This window comes from Oncorhynchus mykiss, chromosome 2 (assembly GCF_057628025.1).
Source record: "Oncorhynchus mykiss isolate SJ-2025 chromosome 2, ASM5762802v1, whole genome shotgun sequence".
Lineage (NCBI taxonomy): Eukaryota > Metazoa > Chordata > Actinopteri > Salmoniformes > Salmonidae > Oncorhynchus > Oncorhynchus mykiss.
In genome coordinates, this window is record NC_143023.1 from 63934676 (window position 1) to 63954432 (window position 19757).

The 19757-nt window shown below is 43.3% G+C and overlaps 1 protein-coding gene across 1 annotated transcript in view; it reads left to right on the forward strand.

The window, feature by feature from the left end:
• Positions 1 to 19757, forward strand: part of nell2a (neural EGFL like 2a) — a 107623-nt gene that overhangs the window by 27423 nt on the left and 60443 nt on the right. Inside the window, exons 9-13 of the mRNA XM_021567998.3 lie at positions 916 to 1018; positions 2971 to 3062; positions 4791 to 4896; positions 5218 to 5346; positions 18561 to 18686. Of these exons, the coding sequence (XP_021423673.3) occupies positions 916 to 1018; positions 2971 to 3062; positions 4791 to 4896; positions 5218 to 5346; positions 18561 to 18686 (556 nt within the window). The remainder of the gene's footprint in view (positions 1 to 915; positions 1019 to 2970; positions 3063 to 4790; positions 4897 to 5217; positions 5347 to 18560; positions 18687 to 19757) is intronic.

A 19757-nucleotide genomic window follows, 5' to 3' on the forward strand; every position in this document is an offset into this window, starting at 1 on the left:
ACGCGTGGCAATTAGCCGCAACCTTTCAAACTAAAAGGTCACAGCATTAAGATGGTATCAAATATAGTGGATGAGTCAGTCCATGTTTCTTTAAGTAGAGTTCAGTTCTCAGGGAGGAATGTGGGTGAGTTACAGAGGTAGAAGCACCTCGTACTTATTCAATTCTTAAGACTGAATATCTTATAGAGGCTCTAGGGGAAGAAGGCCGGGGCATCATTTAATCTTAACCTAGGTTATGGCAAACATTTTTTTTACGCTCATTTACTGCATTTCTACACAATTTAAAAACTCTGAAATGCCATTTGGAGAGCCGCAAAAACAAGCAAAATGGACTCCATCCATTATCACTGTGTACAGTAGCTGTAGCTCTATTCACCTCAGTCAATAGGGGACTGAACATTCTACAAACAGCTGCCTGCTTATGAACTAGCTCAGCACCGGGATTACAACTTTAGTTTAGTTTCATGTCTAGTCAAACAGCAGTTCCCTTAGCCAAAGCCTTCTACTACAGCCATCTTTACCTCTGCAATGTGTTGAGAAAAAGTCCTGCTGGTCCCTGCAGCTGTGTCGATGTGCTTTCCCACAGAGAGGAAGATGTGAAGCGAAAGGTTTCATTCTCGCCCAAATCTGTCCAAAATAAGCCCAATGCATTTCTATGGGCTTATTTTGGTCCTAAGCTTGTCGCCTTGCCTTCCCGCCTTTGGGACAACGACTTCCATTGTTAGGGCGGAGACATGAGCATCTCGTCATTATATGCAGATCTCTGCTCTCCATAAAGCGAGCCGGACATTACAAACAGCCTTCCTTCCTCTCCAAGGCATCCGCAACTCCCAATTGAGGTCAGTGGAAGAAGGTTGTGTTTAATACTGTTGCCTGTCAGTTTCAGTGACTTCCTGTCATTTCTCTCTCCCACAGAATGGCACAGTGCAGTGTGAGACCATCTCCTGCCCATCCCCTCAGTGCCCAGCGGGCACCACGCCTGCCTACGTGAAGGGCGCCTGCTGCATGGAGTGCCAACGTGAGTGAAATGTCTTAACACACACACATACACATGCACAGATCGACGTACACACAGATGGACGTACAAACACAGATGGACAAACACACACACACACACGGACACGGACACATGCGCATGCACACACAAAAACACTCCGTAAAGGCTGCCTGACAACTGACCACAGCTCTGCATTGCTAAACTGCTCCCTGAGATGCTCCGTCCTTTTGCATATACATGGACCAATTATTTAACAGCCAGCTTATCAATACAGGTGGCTACATTGACACAAACGGGAAACAAACACCAGGGTTCCGCAGGATGTGAGATGAACTAGTTCCTGTTTACACTAGACAGGATGATGCTACTGTATGAGGCGGGGGAGCTCATCATGGACTTTCAAATCGAATTTAAAATAAAAAAAAACGTATTTGAAGTTGAGGAAAAACAACATGAAAAACATGTTTATCTGGAGAAAGAAAACGGAATTATGAGATGGATGCAGGATGCCGTTGGAGTAGCCTTGTGTCTGGCTGAGCAGACCATGAAACATTAAGATAAATGTCTGTCTGTTTTATTTGATCAATAACCGCTTAGCCCGTGGATGTGTTCTTTTCAGATAAATAATTCTGTTTCATCACGTATCTACACAGAGAGGTTTTTTCTAGCAGACTCGGAAGATAGGAGGAAAGCAGCGCTATTATCCTCCTATATACAGGACCTTACCACTTATATTTCCTCAATTTCTGTTTTCAACATAGAGATGGATTTCAGAGAATATTAGCTCCATAGTGAGTGATGTGTTTACCTTTCAAAAGCAATAGAAGCAGTATAGTTCCTGAGATGACATTCCTCTTAAACATGCATGCTGTACGTCACAACATTCCAAGGTTCTCTCAACATTGTGTTTGGTCTCAATAAGCCTCTTGTTATTACTAAGAAGAGCTAGTTCCACTGTATAATGTGTGGGAGACTATATATTTTTAGAGGCCTGGGTTACACAGTACATCTTTTCAAGTGTAAATGTAATTCAATTTAAACTCACTGCCATACTCACACACACACACACACACACACCATCAACACACACATAAACACGTGCAAGCTGATCCATGGGAATCAGACTCAGTCAAACTATTCATACCACATTCGGTTTGACTCTTTATCAAAGGGAATCCATTAGCTTAGCTCGCTAATCATGCTGTGTTGGCATAAACACTCCCTCTCCCTACCCAACTCTGCACTGCGCTGTGACAGGCGCAGGGGGTTGAAAGGCCTTTAAGCATCCTAATCTGACATCAACACACTGGTATAAATCCTCCTTAACTCTGCCACCTCTGTGTCTCTGTGTACAGCACTGAGGTAGACAAAGACAGGGCTCATTAAGCTTGCTTTGGTGTTAGAGACTCAAAGGAAGACTCCCTCTCCAAATGCAAACCTTATCTGTTCACCTACTGTACATTACCTCCTCACGGAGCGGGAGGCAGGGAGCTAGGTTCTGGTTCGGATGACTTGTCAAGCACAATGTTTTTAATAGCTTTTTCAAAACTTCATCAATGCTTTTCCTGGTAATCAATTTAGTTTGTTTTGCTGGTTCTTGTGCCGATATAATAATTCACAGTTTGATTGACAGGTGAAATGGCTTGGGGGTTAGGGTTTGGCCTATATACGTCTTCCTCTAGCAATTCTGATAATCAGGTAGCCTATCCTCTCAAACCTCCACATCAAACTGACATATTTAATAGGATTTTCTGCCCAAGTAAGATCATCGCCTTTCCCCCAGTCATACTGTGTCACGTTGAAGTCCAATGCTCCCACTCTGTTTTCAGATAGGGACAGACATGAAAATCTTTCTTATGTGGCTTCACCACAGTAGGTTGCCACAGACTGCCACAGTATAGTGAATATCACCTTTTTTTGTGTGCTGCCGTTTGTGTGTGTGTGTGTATGTGTGTGTGTGCGTCTATTTCCAGTGGTATGCCTGTTCAAAAAAGAAGAGTTGGTGGAGGGAGCTCAGAAAGCTGTACGCGACAACTCCGGCAGATGCCAGCTGTCCGAGTGCAGGGTGAGTACACAGCCCTTATGAAAGCATGCTATTGGTGTTTTCTTACCTACATCACTACTTGGTTTAAACAAACTCCCACAACTGCCACGAAAAGACAATAATTCAAGCAACCAGGCACTTACAGTGTATTAATTTTCATCACAAGGTGTAGGACAGCCTTGTTAAATAGTGATTCCAGACTAGAGTTGCTCTCATCAGGCCAGAGGCTAAATCAAGCCTGAATGAGAGACTGCAGTCGGCCGTCAACATCAGCTAAATTTATTGATCTGTTTTTTCCTATGCGCTCTATGGGGAAAGTAAATGGGCAGAACTGAGTAATTGAGTTTCCAGGAGGGGCCCAAACCGTCACAGCATGACAATCACTGTTTCGATCAATCATCATCAAATATAGCTCCTATATTCCTGTATGACCATATAGATTGTGCAGTGTGAGACTGATGGCTGTATGGTGAGATCAGACACCTGGCCCATTGGCAGCCCTTGCTTTCTGACTGCAACTGCTGTCTTATACAGACACAGGCACTGACATAGCTACAGACACGTATAGACACATAGGCACAGACGGACACGGAAGCAGTCCCAGACAGCTGCAGATCAAAGGGCTGTGTAATGTGGACAGTGTGAGACATCCTGGTCCTACAGTCTCAAGCAGGATGGCCGTCTGGGTAAGCAAGCCTAAGTATCTTAAATTGAGTGATAATGGTTTTTCTTTCATTTTTCTTACCAAGCTAAATTATCATTGGCACATCATTTTGCTTTTATATTAACCTGACAATGGCCTAATACAAGTAATATATCTTATTTCAACATATTCTTCTAGATATTTGACCTAATAAGATGTTTAAGGTTAAATAACATGATTGAGGTAAAATATCTTAAAAAATATCTGGGGGAAAAATGAATTACCTGTCTTAATTTTGCTTATGTTGACCTAAAAAAGCCTTATCTGCCAATGACGTTAGATCATTTAGCAAAAATTATTATATAATTTTATATAAATGTATATATAATTATCACTCAATTTAAGATATTTAGTCTTGATTAGATGTAACTTTTTGCAGTGTGCTGCTGGTTTTGGGAGTTTTTGTTGTTGTTTGGGGGGGGGGGGGGGGGGGTGACAAATATAGGGACACAACTATTTGATTTATCTTTATAGTGGCTGACCTCACCCTGTGTGGAACGCAGCTAGTCATAGATGTGTTCTGAGTTGGTTTGTTTGATTGGTATTTCTCTGGCTGAGTGTTTCTCGGTTGTGTGTTAATGATGTTATTAAGGATCATGAATCAGCATCAGTCAGGTAGACAAGAGTGGAGAGGAGTCAGGGCATTAAAGATGGCTGTTAAAGAGATGGTGGGAGAGGGAGCCCCCTAATTACATTTACTCAGTCTAATCACACAATCGGGGACAATTGCACTGGTTTCATATCCTTCTCTGTTCAATTTGTTATCATAAACCTCACTAGATAAGAGAATCAACATGCAGAGTCTTACTACAGCGCAGAAGCTCTTAACACTAACCTGAAATATGTATACATTACTGCTATTCACCATCATTATGTCATTTTAGTTGGGAAGTTGTGCACAGTAGAGAGGGAAGCACACCATGGATGCCTAATTGCCTCTGATTAAATTTGTGCCTTATCAAATCTGTGGGAAACCAGCAGCTGAGCTAATCTAACCCTAATGAGGTTGTGTCTCATATTGTTTCTCATTGTTTCCCTGTTACTAGGAGACGGCTATGCATCGGGTCGTCATGACTACCCCCTGCCCTGAGCTCAACTGTCCAGAGTCCGAGCAAGTCAACCTCACCGACAGGTGCTGCAAAGTCTGCAGAGGTATGGGAAAATACACACTCCTGCCTATAAAGGCATTTCACTGTACTGTATTAAAACGTGAAACTCTATATCAGTGATTTCCAACCAGAGGTACTAGGACCCCTGGGGGTAGTTGGCTTAATAAAACTCATGAGACTATAGGAAATATTCAGTTGGTGGTACAGTAACCGAATAAGGTTGGGAACCACTGCTCTACAAAACAGATTACAAACCTAAAAAGAATCAGCAAATCATTACAGGAATCATTGCAACAACAAAAAAACACCTGGACTCAGTCTGAGAGGAGTGACCTGTGTGTAACCTCTGACCTCTGTGCCCTAGGTCATGATTTCTGTGCGGAGGGTCACGACTGTGTGGAGCACTCTGACTGTATTAACTTGGAGGCTGGGGCCCGCTGCAGCTGCAAGGATGGCTTCCGCCCGCTCAGAGATGACAACGCATACTGCGAAGGTACACAAAGGATTCTAGTAGAATAACACTAGAATTGATAAAACACCTTCGATTGAACTGTTTATCTCCAAGAGTGGCAGAATCTCTTTTCATTTTGTGAACTTAGGTCGAACTGCAAGGGCTTTGTGACAGCATCATTTTGGGGTTGCAAAAATTGAAAGAAAGTCTTCCAACACATTGAGAGATGACATACTGTTGGACAGACTGTCTGCAGTAATTTGTGTAGAGGTATTAGTCATAGGTACGGATTGTGCGTTCACGTGCTATTCGGAACTAGGACACTCTGAAATGTCCGACTTGCTAAGTGATTGTAGTTTATATACAGTATGTGCCGCGTTCAACCAGTTAGCAAGTCGGAAAGTGTCCGATCCAGGGACTTACTTTCACCGACAGTCAAATCACTGTATGCTTTTGTCTACTTTCGGTCAGTCTCTACTGTGTATTGACATGAACATACGCTCCCTAGCTGTGTTTGTCTCAAAGCCAAGAACGCATGATGAGCAGAGACCCTCATAAGTAGTGCTATTCATCATGAATGCGGGGAATATTCATTGCTGATTGCATGTCACACTGATGTTTCAGGCCATGGTGTTAACTCTAGTAAAACAAACGGGGCCAATTACAGCCATCGACGGCTACTATATTATTCCCAGCTGATCTCTCGTTAAACCATCAATACGCGCTAAATTCACCCGCACAGCTGATCTCTCGTTAAACCATCAATACGCGCTAAATTCACCCGCACAGCTGATCTCTCGTTAAACCAAACTAAATTCACCCGCACAGCTGATCTCTCGTTAAACCAAACTAAATTCACCCGCACAGCTGATCTCTCGTTAAACCAAACTAAATTCACCCGCACAGCTGATCTCTCGTTAAACCAAACTAAATTCACCCGCACAGCTGATCTCTCGTTAAACCAAACTAAATTCACCCGCACAGCTGATCTCTCGTTAAACCAAACTAAATTCACCCGCACAGCTGATCTCTCGTTAAACCAAACTAAATTCACCCGCACAGCTGATCTCTCGTTAAACCAAACTAAATTCACCCGCACAGCTGATCTCTCGTTAAACCATCAATACGCGCTAAATTCACCCGCACAGCTGATCTCTCGTTAAACCATCAATACGCGCTAAATTCACCCGCACAGCTGATCTCTCGTTAAACCATCAATACGCGCTAAATTCACCCGCACAGCTGATCTCTCGTTAAACCATCAATACGCGCTAAATTCACCCGCACAGCTGATCTCTCGTTAAACCATCAATACGCGCTAAATTCACCCGCACAGCTGATCTCTCGTTAAACCATCAATACGCGCTAAATTCACCCGCACAGCTGATCTCTCGTTAAACCATCAATACGCGCTAAATTCACCCGCACGGCTGATCTCTCGTTAAACCATCAATACGCGCTAAATTCACCCGCACAGCTGATCTCTCGTTAAACCATCAATACGCGCTAAATTCACCCGCACAGCTGATCTCTCGTTAAACCATCAATACGCGCTAAATTCACCCGCACGGCTGATCTCTCGTTAAACCATCAATACGCGCTAAATTCACCCGCACAGCTGATCTCTCGTTAAACCATCAATACGCGCTAAATTCACCCGCACAGCTGATCTCTCGTTAAACCATCAATACGCGCTAAATTCACCCGCACGGCTGATCTCTCGTTAAACCATCAATACGCGCTAAATTCACCCGCACAGCTGATCTCTCGTTAAACCATCAATACGCGCTAAATTCACCCGCACAGCTGATCTCTCGTTAAACCATCAATACGCGCTAAATTCACCCGCACGGCTGATCTCTCGTTAAACCATCAATACGCGCTAAATTCACCCGCACAGCTGATCTCTCGTTAAACCATCAATACGCGCTAAATTCACCCGCACAGCTGATCTCTCGTTAAACCATCAATACGCGCTAAATTCACCCGCACGGCTGATCTCTCGTTAAACCATCAATACGCGCTAAATTCACCCGCACAGCTGATCTCTCGTTAAACCATCAATACGCGCTAAATTCACCCGCACGGCTGATCTCTCGTTAAACCATCAATACGCGCTAAATTCACCCGCACAGCTGATCTCTCGTTAAACCATCAATACGCGCTAAATTCACCCGCACAGCTGATCTCTCGTTAAACCATCAATACGCGCTAAATTCACCCGCACAGCTGATCTCTCGTTAAACCATCAATACGCGCTAAATTCACCCGCACAGCTGATCTCTCGTTAAACCATCAATACGCGCTAAATTCACCCGCACAGCTGATCTCTCGTTAAACCATCAATACGCGCCAAATTCACCCGCACAGCTGATCTCTCGTTAAACCATCAATACGCGCTAAATTCACCCGCACAGCTGATCTTATTTGCAACCATTATTGGTTGCCACATTATCGCTCCCTGAAAGATGATGTCGGCGTTAACTTAGTCTCGCGTGCTACCAAAGTCTTTCGAGATATTTTCACCCTCTTGTGGGTGTTATCATCAAAAACAACTTGGGACCTACTTTTTGAGAAGACTAAGGGCGGTTGATCTATTTGACAATCATCCTGTACAAATGAAATAAAGTATTTCCTCATTAGCTGTGGCAATGTACCGACACGTTGTATGAATGGAAAACTAATGCTGGTGTAGCTCATGTTATTTTATTTGTTTTCAATTCATGTAATCCATTAAATGCAACTGTCTTATCAAGATAAAATATCCCAGGACTATTTGAAATGTGTAACTAAATCAAGTCGATTGAGTTTTATAATCTGTATTTTTTTAATCAAATGAAAAATGCAGGCTAATAGTTATTTCAAATGAATATATGATATTATTTAGCCATTAAAGGTGAAACGTTTGAATGAATAAGACCTATTACGTCTATATTCTTATACTCAAATGCGATTTTGTTTACATTCATCAGCCTTACGGTGCTCCTGATAGGTCGATATTTCACTGGGGGCGGGAGTAAAGAGCATACGCAGCTGTCTGGTATCATAATCACTTGACACGGAAACAACGAGAGATCAAATGATCTGCGGGGGTTTTTTATCATGGGTTTTTGGTTGCAAGCAAGTCTGCTTTAACACACTAGTGCATGTAATCTCCCTGTTATTAGCGTTTGAAGAAATCCAGCTGTAATGCGTAGCACATCGCTACATTCCGCCTGTTGGTTGCCATACACCCAATGCGTTTGATCTTTTCATGATTGTTTTCTTATATAACAGATGCTGATATGTTTTATACTCTATGGCGATTTGGCCCTCCACTTTTGAAGATTGGAAAATGTGTCAATACTTCAAGGACATTTAATCACATGAACTGCCTACTAAAATACATGCAAATAAACATTATATAAACAAACTGTGAATATAGATGTCTTCGCCGGCCCTTCCCTTCCTCAGTGGAAATTCTCACATACGTCTTTGCTTCTTACTCTACGGAATCTTCCTGGGATGATCAGAGTGAAGTGACTTCTCCATCTGCGGTGCTGTAAAATCTACAATGTTCACCCAACTCATAGTAATACATGTGGGGTTCCGGGAGCTAAATCTATGAATGACGTTGATGACAAGCGCAAATAAGCCATCAAATCTCGACTCCATATCCCTTTCATCCTCGTTGCTTCACTCCGTGCCTGTATGCATACATGCCCCACTTTTACCAAGCTGATGAATTCCCTCCAACTTCTCTCTTCTGTCACCTTCACCAGCATCAGTGCGATGTCTTTGGTTACATGTTCATTGGCTCTAATAACCAGGAGGGGAAAGGCATGTGTTAAGAAGATAACAGCCATTCCTGACCTCCTCTCAGTCTGTTTTAACATGCTAAATATGATCAGTTGGTCAGGTAATTATAATGTCTCAGGGAATTTGCATAATTGAAGATGCTATCAGCCCCCTGTCTCCAATTAATGGAGTATAAAGGTCTCTGGGCTACAGGTTAAGCTCCTGCCGCATGGCACCACCTCCACCTCAACTCACCACCTAAACTCACCACCTCCACCTCAACTCACCACCTCCACCTCAACTCACCACCTCCACCTCAACTCACCACCTAAACTCCCCACCTCCACCTCAACTCACCACCTAAACTTACCACCTCCACCTCAACTCACCACCTAAACTCACCACCTCCACCTCAACTCACCACCTCCACCTCAACTCACCACCTCCACCTCAACTCACCACCTAAACTCACCACCTCCACCTCAACTCACCACCTAAACTCACCACCTAAACTCACCACCTCCACCTCAACTCACCACCTCCACCTCAACTCACCACCTCCACCTCAACTCACCATCTAAACTCACCACCTCCACTTCAACTCACCATCTAAACTCACCACCTCCACCTCAACTCACCACCTAAACTCACCCCCTCCACCTCCACTCACCACCTTAACTCACCACCTCCACCTCAACTCACCACCTAAACTCACCACCTCCACCTCAACTCACCACATTCACCTCAACTCACCACCTAAACTCACCACCTCCACCTCAACTCACCACCTAAACTCACCACCTCAACTCACCACCTAAACTCACCACCTCAACTCACCACCTAAACTCACCACCTCCACCTCCCTCCGCTGCGTACTGGCTGCACCACTTCTCAAGCCAGCAGAGACTGGTGCTTTTGCCCACTCTAAGTTGGAGGGAAGAAGTTTGGTAAATACTTGTAAATCTAGGAGGAAGACGTGTCCAAGTTCCTGTACACCCAGGGTAAACGTGAAGGTCGAAGTTGTGGGCCTATTTCAATATAGGATTTGGCTCTATTTCACTTACTTGTAGTTGCATCCAGTATCCCCTGAGAGAAGATGCTGAAACACCCAACAGCAGTATTGTGACATGTTTGGAAATGAATAAGATCTGTAGTTGTTTCAATGCCAGCCATTCCATTCAACACAGTGGTGGTTAGAACCAGACTCATCTCGAGAGCGACCCAGGTCCCTGTATGAAATTGGATGGGGGTGTGAAGAGGGTTACTTCTGAAACTGCGGAGGGACAAAATTGACTCAATTTTCTGATGTTCTCACAAAAGCAATTGATTTTTTTTGAGGGGCTTCTGGAAATCATTTACACTATGAGTATTGTGCCCTGCAAAAAGAATCGGAACCGCCAACATAGTAGTTTTGAGGATCACACAAGTGTCTGAGAGAATGTTGGTGTTCCTATAATAGTCGGGACAAAGGTAGCTACACCATTTTGCTGTTGAGGGTTGGTATGCGTCAGTATACAGATGGAATAGCTGTTTGTCAGCCTCAGTATCAGACCACAGAACACATGAGATGGATTCCAATAGACAGGCTCATGTGCTACACACAATATACATAATGTACACAATATACATAATGTACACAATATACATAATGTACACAATATACATAATGTAAATAAAGTACGCCGTGTACACGTACAATTCCCTTCAGCCATCTGGTTGGCATCAGATCGGTGTGGTATCTCAGGAAAATAAATACACTGGCTCTTTAAAACAGTCCTAGGTCACTGATGTGCTGAACATAGCCTATGAGATCACTCCTGTGTAAATGTTTCATAGAAGCAGTGGTAGCAGAGCCTCAGGGGGAGACTCTCCTCTCCCAGCCTCTCTCTGCTCATAGAGTGCTGTTCTCTCAGACAGAAAAGCACAGGGCCCCATCCCCTCAGAAGGCAGTCATGTAGAAGGCGTATTTTCCAACACAGATCCATGTGATGGGTAGTGTATTAAACATCTCTATTAGAGTGAAAGCCAAGCTGCTGTGGCCAAGTGACAGACTGTGATTGGCTCTAGATTGAGTCATCTGTAAAGCGCCCAAGGTTGAAGCTAATATTAGTACTCTAGTACCACAGGAGAAAAGGGACGGAGCAGCTCGCATTGTTTTCTTATACTCAAATAATTGTTTTCATATTATTTTCTGGCGTATCTGAAAATGAGTATAGTGTCTCTTTTCTTCAAAGACCTCCTTTATTCAGATGATTCACTCACACAGGCTTATTTACATCATTTTGTCCCGAGATCAAAAGGACATCGTTCTAAATGCTTCTCCGTTTTGACTATTGCTATTTGCACATTGGTGGCATTCAAATGCAAACCAAAACACATTGGTTCAACTGGTGTATGTTTTGCATGCATATCATTGCATTGGTGGAGTGGCATGGGGTAGTAGAGTCGGGCGCTTGCAGGGGTTGCACACATGGGCACATTTTTAGGCTGGGGTCTGGGGGAAAAAGTGGCCTTTTTATAAACGAATTCCATGCAATTCTAAGTCATTTTACTTGACTGGAGACTTCGGCAGAATCTTTTTTAATATCGCACAAATGATCGAAATGACAGGCTACTTTGACACCGACAAACTGAGCTCCCGAGGTCAATTAAAACGACCTTGTCTTGAATCCATCAATAGTGTAGGCCAGGTGTGTGGAGACACATATATTATACAATATGAGGAGGAAATTATAGTCTTAAAAAAGCTTTGCCGTTTCACTGACTCACCCAATGATCTGCAGCTCCCTCACCGTTGATGGCCGATGCGCTCATGCCAAAAGCCTATCTCTTGTTTTACTGTCTAAAGCCATGCCGTTCACTCAATAGGCCTATTTGGAAGTTGATACAATATTTTGATAGCCTACAGACAGATTAGAGTCTTCTCTTTTCAGCAGGAGCCATTTGCTTTCCAACCAGTGTTTTCCCTCGATTTTATCTGAAAAAATTGCGAAAGGCTTGTTCACTGATAGATTTGCTGTGTGCTCTCGACTATACGCTATGCTTTGTGATTGGGCCACACACAATCCACAGCTAGGCAATTTTTTTTCGTTAAGCTATTGATCCTCTGTGGTTAAATTATAGGCCTAGTACTATTCTGAATTATTTCATTTATTTCTGAACAGACAATAGTACTGTAATTCTATAACTTCGTCAAATACATTTAAACTCATCTGGGATGCTGCAGCACCTCCAGCATCCTTCCAGCAGCTCTGATTCTATAAGGAAATAAATGATGAAGAGCAACACTGGAGAGATGAGAGTTGCAGGCTCATGTCTATCAGATCAGAGAGAGATCATAGACAGTGAATCTCATTCTAGTTATGTGAGATACAGGCGCGCTTCTCTCTCACCACAGCAACGGCCACACGTTGGTCTCTAGGCTACAATGTTGCGGAAACCATAAACCTGGGCTGGCCCAACCCGAATCAATACTTAGAATATCAGGCGTGGCTGAAAAGCTAGGTTTTCACATTAGACAGGAGAATTACAGAGGAGGCAACTCGAATTAACTCTGATTGCTTTAGTTATAATGTTAACATTGCAAACAGGGACAATTAATTTTCATGCCATGAGAGCTACCGGAGACAAAACAGGCCGAAACTGAGAAGTGACGGATTAAATTAAGCACTGGTTGTATCCCATCCAGTGATAACTAGGTAGCCTGTGGCATGTTGATGTTTGTTGTAATGTCACAAGATGGAGGGGGGCTAATTGGCATTTACCAAAGGGCATCCTACTAGGCACAGGCGCCAATTAAACGTCTTTTCAAAGTTGATTCAACGTCATTTCATTGAAACGTGGAAACAACATTGATTCAACCAGTGTATACCCAGTGGGATGGCTCATCCCACATCACAATCACTGCTGGGATGAGCCTGAGGTCTGACACAAACACACACACACACACACACACACACACACACACACACACACACACACAAACTCCACTATCCCGAACCCGCTGTGTGCCAGCAACACCAAACACTCTCTGTGTGTGAGCGTGCAAACACCACAAGAGCAGACAAAAACCCTGCCGTGCTGAAAACCAGGCCAGTGTGGAAATAGCAACAGTACACGACAACAACAGCGCTCCTATCCCTCAAAAATCACCAGGCAGAGACACTGTTTGTCAGCATTACCTAGCGCTACTAGCACCTTATTCATTGGTTAGACCTCTGCCCCTTCTCTGGGACGCAGAGAGAAGGATGACAGATGATGGTGGGGATTCATTGATTCATGCAAAGAGGCAAATCTCCTCAAGATTAATGCGTGTCAGGAAGGAGAGTAAGCCCACTCACTCCGTCAGCCAAATGTCATCATCATTTCCTAACATCCCACTGGTCACAGATAGTTTTGATTTACATTTGGTTGAGTTGTCAACGAATGTGAATCCAACAAAAACAATGACTATGTACAGTGCCTTGCGAAAGTATTCGGCCCCCTTGAACTTTGCGTCCTTTTGCCACATTTCAGGCTTCAAACATAAAGATATAAAACTATATTTTTTTGTGAAGAATCAACAACAAGTGGGACACAATCATGAAGTGGAACGACATTTATTGGATATTTCAAACTTTTTTAACAAATCAAAAACTAAAAAATTGGGCGTGCAAAATTATTCAGCCCCCTTAAGTTAATACTTTGTAGCGCCACCTTTTGCTGCGATTACAGCTGTAAGTCGCTTGGGGTATGTCTCTATCAGTTTTGCACATCGAGAGACTGAAATTTTTTCCCATTCCTCCTTGCAAAACAGCTCGAGCTCAGTGAGGTTGGATGGAGAGCATTTGTGAACAGCAGTTTTCAGTTCTTTCCACAGATTCTCGATTGGATTCAGGTCTGGACTTTGACTTGGCCATTCTAACACCTGGATATGTTTATTTTTGAACCATTCCATTGTAGATTTTGCTTTATGTTTTGGATCATTGTCTTGTTGGAAGACAAATCTCCGTCCCAGTCTCAGGTCTTTTGCAGACTCCATCAGGTTTGCTTCCAGAATGGTCCTGTATTTGGCTCCATCCGTCTTCCCATCAATTTTAACCACCTTCCCTGTCCCTGCTGAAGAAAAGCAGGCCCAAACCATGATGCTGCCACCACCATGTTTGACAGTGGGGATGGTGTGTTCAGGGTGATGACATGTGTTGCTTTTACGCCAAACATAACGTCTTGCATTGTTGCCAAAAAGTTCCATTTTGGTTTCATCTGACCAGAGCACCTTCTTCCACATGTTTGGTGTGTCTCCCAGGTGGCTTGTGGCAAACTTTAAACAACACTTTTTATGGATATCTTTAAGAAATGGCTTTCTTCTTGCCGCTCTTCCATAAAGGCCAGATTTGTGCAATATACGACTGATTGTTGTCCTATGGACAGAGTCTCCTACCTCAGCTGTAGATCTCTGCAGTTCATCCAGAGTGATCATGGGCCTCTTGGCTGCATCTCTGATCAGTCTTCTCCTTGTATGAGCTGAAAGTTTAGAGGGACGGCCAGGTCTTGGTAGATTTGCAGTGGTCTGATACTCCTTCCATTTCAATATTATCGCTTGCACAGTGCTCCTTGGGATGTTTAAAGCTTGGGAAATCTTTTTGTATCCAAATCCGGCTTTAAACTTCTTCACAACAGTATCTCGGACCTGCCTGGTGTGTTCCTTGTTCTTCATGATGCTCTCTGCGCTTTTAACGGACCTCTGAGACTATCACAGTGCAGGTGCATTTATACGGAGACTTGATTACACACAGGTGGATTGTATTTATCATCATTAGTCATTTAGGTCAACATTGGATCATTCAGAGATCCTCACTGAACTTCTGGAGAGAGTTTTCTGCACTGAAAGTAAAGGGGCTGAATAATTTTGTACGCCCAATTTTTCAGTTTTTGATTTGTTAAAAAAGTTTGAAATATCCAATAAATGTCGTTCCACTTCATGATTGTGTCCCACTTGTTGTTGATTCTTCACAAAAAAATACAGTTTTATATCTTTATGTTTGAAGCCTGAAATGTGGCAAAAGGTTGCAAAGTTCAAGGGGGCCGAATACTTTCGCAAGGCACTGTATTTAGGTTAAAGTGTGGGTGACAAAAAGACTCAATTATCTTACGTTGCTGACGTTTTGCAAGTCCAATCCATTTCCCACATTGATTCACCGTCATCACATAGGATTTCTGTTGTTGAAATGACGTGGAAACAATGTTCATTCAACCAGTTTTTGCCTAGGGGGATGTTTGATAGCCTAAGCAAGGAGTTTATTCCATAAAACACATTAGCATCAATCTAGCTTGTTGTGGCACACACACACACACACACACACACACACACACACACACACACACACACACACACACACACACACACACACACACACACACACACACTGCATTCCTCATTGTCTGGTGAGTTTGTTCATACCAGTCCATTATTCTAAACTCAGGTACTGTACTGGGCTAATTCCTCTCACTTCATTTGCCCTGTGATTGATCACTTGTGGTTATTGCCCTGCTAAAAAGACAATGCCTCTGCTTTTTAAGAGGAAACGGATCTGTTGTTGCATCCTAATGTGCTTCTTTTCAATCCATTGTGTTAATTGTCTCGCTTCCCAAAACAGTTTGAGGCTTTTCCATGTTTGTTTTGGTCTTTTTAAAAGATCACTCATTGAGGAAATAATTACCTGGTGTTTGGAAGAGATGAAGAGATGTTGAGCACCACATTTTCTTGTCTCTTGCCCATTAAAACACAAGCAGCAAAGCATATCATCTCCCTACCAATGTTTAGGTAATTGTTCTGAAGAGATAGTAATGGCCTCCTAGATGTTTTACTGAGAGGCCCGTTTGGGTAGAGTGAATAAAACATGTAGTTTGGAAATAATCGGAGGCTCTGGGGATTTTAACAATAAAGAAACAAGCGGATTAAAAAATTGTTCACTCCTTTATCAATTACAGCAGGAGACTTTGCTAAATAAAGAAATTGGAGTTACATTGACTCTCCCTCCTACTGTTGAGGCAATAGTATCACAATAAGTGGGGTACTGCCTAGACATATTGAGCACCTTTTTTGTTATCATAATACATAGAATCGTTAGGAACATAATACATACAGTAAGCACGTAGTGAATTGTCTGAAAGACAGAAATGTCTACTTAAAATCTCTCCAAACAGAGAAGCCTGTCTATATACTCCGTTCACAGTCGAGGGCTAGCTAACTGTGCTGTGGTGAATTTCATTGAGTTGCTTTACTGCTCAGTCTGTTGAGACACACAGCCGTTGTCTTTCCTCTGACTACTAGCCCTGCCGTGGTGGGGGACTCTGGGAACTGTGTGAGAATATCAGCAAACAATCTGGCAGCCCATTTCAGTAGCAGTAGCAGAGATTTTACATCAACTGTTTGAGTAAATGAGCCCAGGCAGCAGAGAGAGGCTGTTGGCAGCATGGGGTGGTCTGGGAGTCTTTGTCGGCCCTCCAACAGGGACGCCACTGTTATCTCCTGACTCCCAGACTTCCACACAGCAGTATGGTTCACAGATAGGAGGCCGCTCCACATTAGGAATCCACAGGGGCGTTTTATGGCTCTGGAATGACCGGGATGTGCAACAACTGGAATATGATTTCTATCTGAATTGATATGACTGAGTCTACACATTATGTTTTAATGTAATGACAAATAATCTACTCCGGCTATTGAGTTGAAATGATACTGATTACAATTATGTTTCGGATTCTTATCTTTTCTTATTTTTTTTATTGTTGTTGCATTGTCGCGAAGGAACCTGCCAGTAAGCATTTGCTTGAACAGTGCATGCCATATGTATCCTGTACATACGAGTATATAAGACTGTCCTCTTAAACAAATGAACCTCTGACTCATCTACGTATGACTGTGATGGATTCAGCCTTTGTAGAGAGGGGGGGGGGGGGGGGGGGGGGTGAGATAAACGAAAGTCATTCTCTGCCCATCCATCCAGCGTGCCAATGACTTGATCCAGATCGTTCCATTGAGAGATAAAAGCCGCCGGTGACTCTGCCATTCTTTTAGGGTGGCACATCGCATGTCGCTGTAGTGACAGGCCAATCAAGGAAATGGACTGGACTAATGGAGATGGAGATTGTTCATGCTCCCTTGCTGGCCGCTTGGCCAGCGAGCCCCGTCGTCCACTACGCAGGCACGTTCCAACATATTGTTTCATTGTGCGTTATGCGTGTCAAACGGGGGGGAAGACGAATGACGTCCTACAGTTAATAGGCTCTAAATCAAAGCCGCCGCATAGACAGCCAATCGCAAGCCCGAACAAGTGTCACCTAGGGCCCCCGCTCAAGGTTACCGCCCGCTATAGCTGCCCGCTGTGGAGAAACAGTCCGTACCTCTCTCTCTCCACCCGCCCCCCACTCATCTCACTCTCCATCCCCCTCTCACAGCCAGTAACATGGTTCATTTAGTGAAGACCAACTCATTTAGTGGGCGACGTGTTCAATAATTGGTGGGATTCATTGTGTTTTATCTGGTATTCAGTGGATGGTTGAATAGAAGGAATGATCAAGAGCTGGGGGCAAAGCAGAGTGTCAAGTAGAGTGGATTTGAATACAGCACAGCCAGAGATGTATGGTGTATGCTGTGGTGGTTGGAAGAGGCAACCAAGGACATGTAAGCGGGTGAATGAGATGCATATACAATGCATTTTCATATCAAATGATGATGTTTTCAAATATGGTTGGCAAGGAAGCATAGAGTGAGTAGCCTAAGGTGCACATGTGTTTAACTACAGAGTGAATAAATTACTTCAGGTCAAGGACCTCTATCTCAACTCCAGTTGGGTTTTCACAGTTGGTCTATTTACATTTGGCGTATTGCAATCTACAGCAGCACTGCCATATTAATACAGTTGAGCTCTGTTTGCATTGCACTACGTTGCATCACCATGTGAACGTCTGTTTAGCCCCGTCAGTTTCATGGAGATACAGCGTCTCGTGTAAGATGCTTTCAACTTGGCTGTTTCTTTGTGGACCACGAAGAGTTGCTGTTACTAAAGGTTAGCAGCTAATGGGATTATGAATAAATGAATAAAATATTGAATCTACTGCCTTGTGGAGTGTCATGATGCATAAGTAAAAGATATATAGAGTTTTGGGAGGTTGGACCAAATGGGAATTGACTACCTGACTACCCCATTAAACACAGTACGTAAACCACAGTAAGAGTAAAGGATGTTCTTCTTTGAGTACATGGAACATCTACAGTAGAACCATAGCTGCCTCCAGTGTTTCCCTCTCCTCCCCCTTATTTCCCCCAGGGTCTCCACTGATAAAGATAAACTATCCATGGGCTCTCCCTGTCTCCCTCTATGAGGCGTTAAGGCTGAACTGGGGTCTGAACTAGGTCTTTAGTGGAGCTCCAGTTAGAGGAGCCTAGTGTTGACCATGCGTGACCTGCTCACCCCGTTCTCCCTCTCTCACTGTAGATATCGACGAGTGTGCGGAGGGGAAACACTACTGCAGGGAGAACACCGTGTGTGTCAACACCCCCGGATCCTTCATGTGCATCTGTCACAGGGGATACATCAGGATCGATGACTACTCCTGCACAGGTGAGTTCTTTCTTCTGGCAGACTGTCTTATAGCTGCTACCAGAAACCCATACTGTACTTGTTTCATGTTTATGGCTTCACACTAAACTGTTGAAAGCGGCATTGGGAGGGAGTGTGTGTGTGTGTGTGTGTGTGTGTGTGTGTGTGTGTGTGTGTGTGTGTGTGTGTGTGTGTGTTTGCGTGTGTGTGTTTGCGTGTGTGTGTGTGCGCGGGTTTGTTTGCGTGTGACTCATGATTGTGAGGCTTTTTATAACACCTGCAGAACATATCATGTGAGAAACACTTTAAACACTGCATAGCCAAGGAACGCTATCAGTGACGGAATCTGTTGCCTCAGTAGGCTACAGTAATTATGCATAGCTCATTAATTTAATGCTCATGTATAGAAATTAATGTCAGGGTTTGAGTCGCTCCTATTGGATTTGGTCCGATTACCGCAAGCCACATGAGAGTCATATGCACACAAATCAAAAAGGAATGTTTGTAATTCTGTCCACTTTGCTGCTTTATAGTGTGGTAGAATTAGTTGGCATTAGCCCGGGCCGGTGCATCTTAGATGAATACTGGTATGAATTAGTATTGATTTTGGGAAGCTATTGGCTGCGTTTGCTCTGTGCTGATTACAAAGCAGATTGCTGAATACATTGCGTAATGTAATAACTGAATGGTTGAGAAACGCCGCAATTACACCATTCAATTCCAATGGTAGATTGAGCGAGAACTCAGCATTAATGTGCATCTGACCATGATTATACTGACAAAATCTACAATTATCTTTGTGTTCATTCCGCCTATTTTGTCGGCTTTTCTCTTGTTATGTCGTATATAGAGTTGATAACAATGTCATGATTCGCTGTTAAAAATGCTCCAAGTGTGGTTCATTTGTGCGGTTTACTTTTGTCCTCTGAAAGTTCTAGAAGGAGTTAAAAGTGCATGGCCTTTTGCTGTGTTAGGCCAGATTTACTAAGTTTGCACACAGTGTTTTTCTATTGTTGTGACTTAGATGAAGATCAGATCAAATTTGATGACCAATTTATGCAGAAATTCAGGTAATTCCAAAGGGTTCACTTA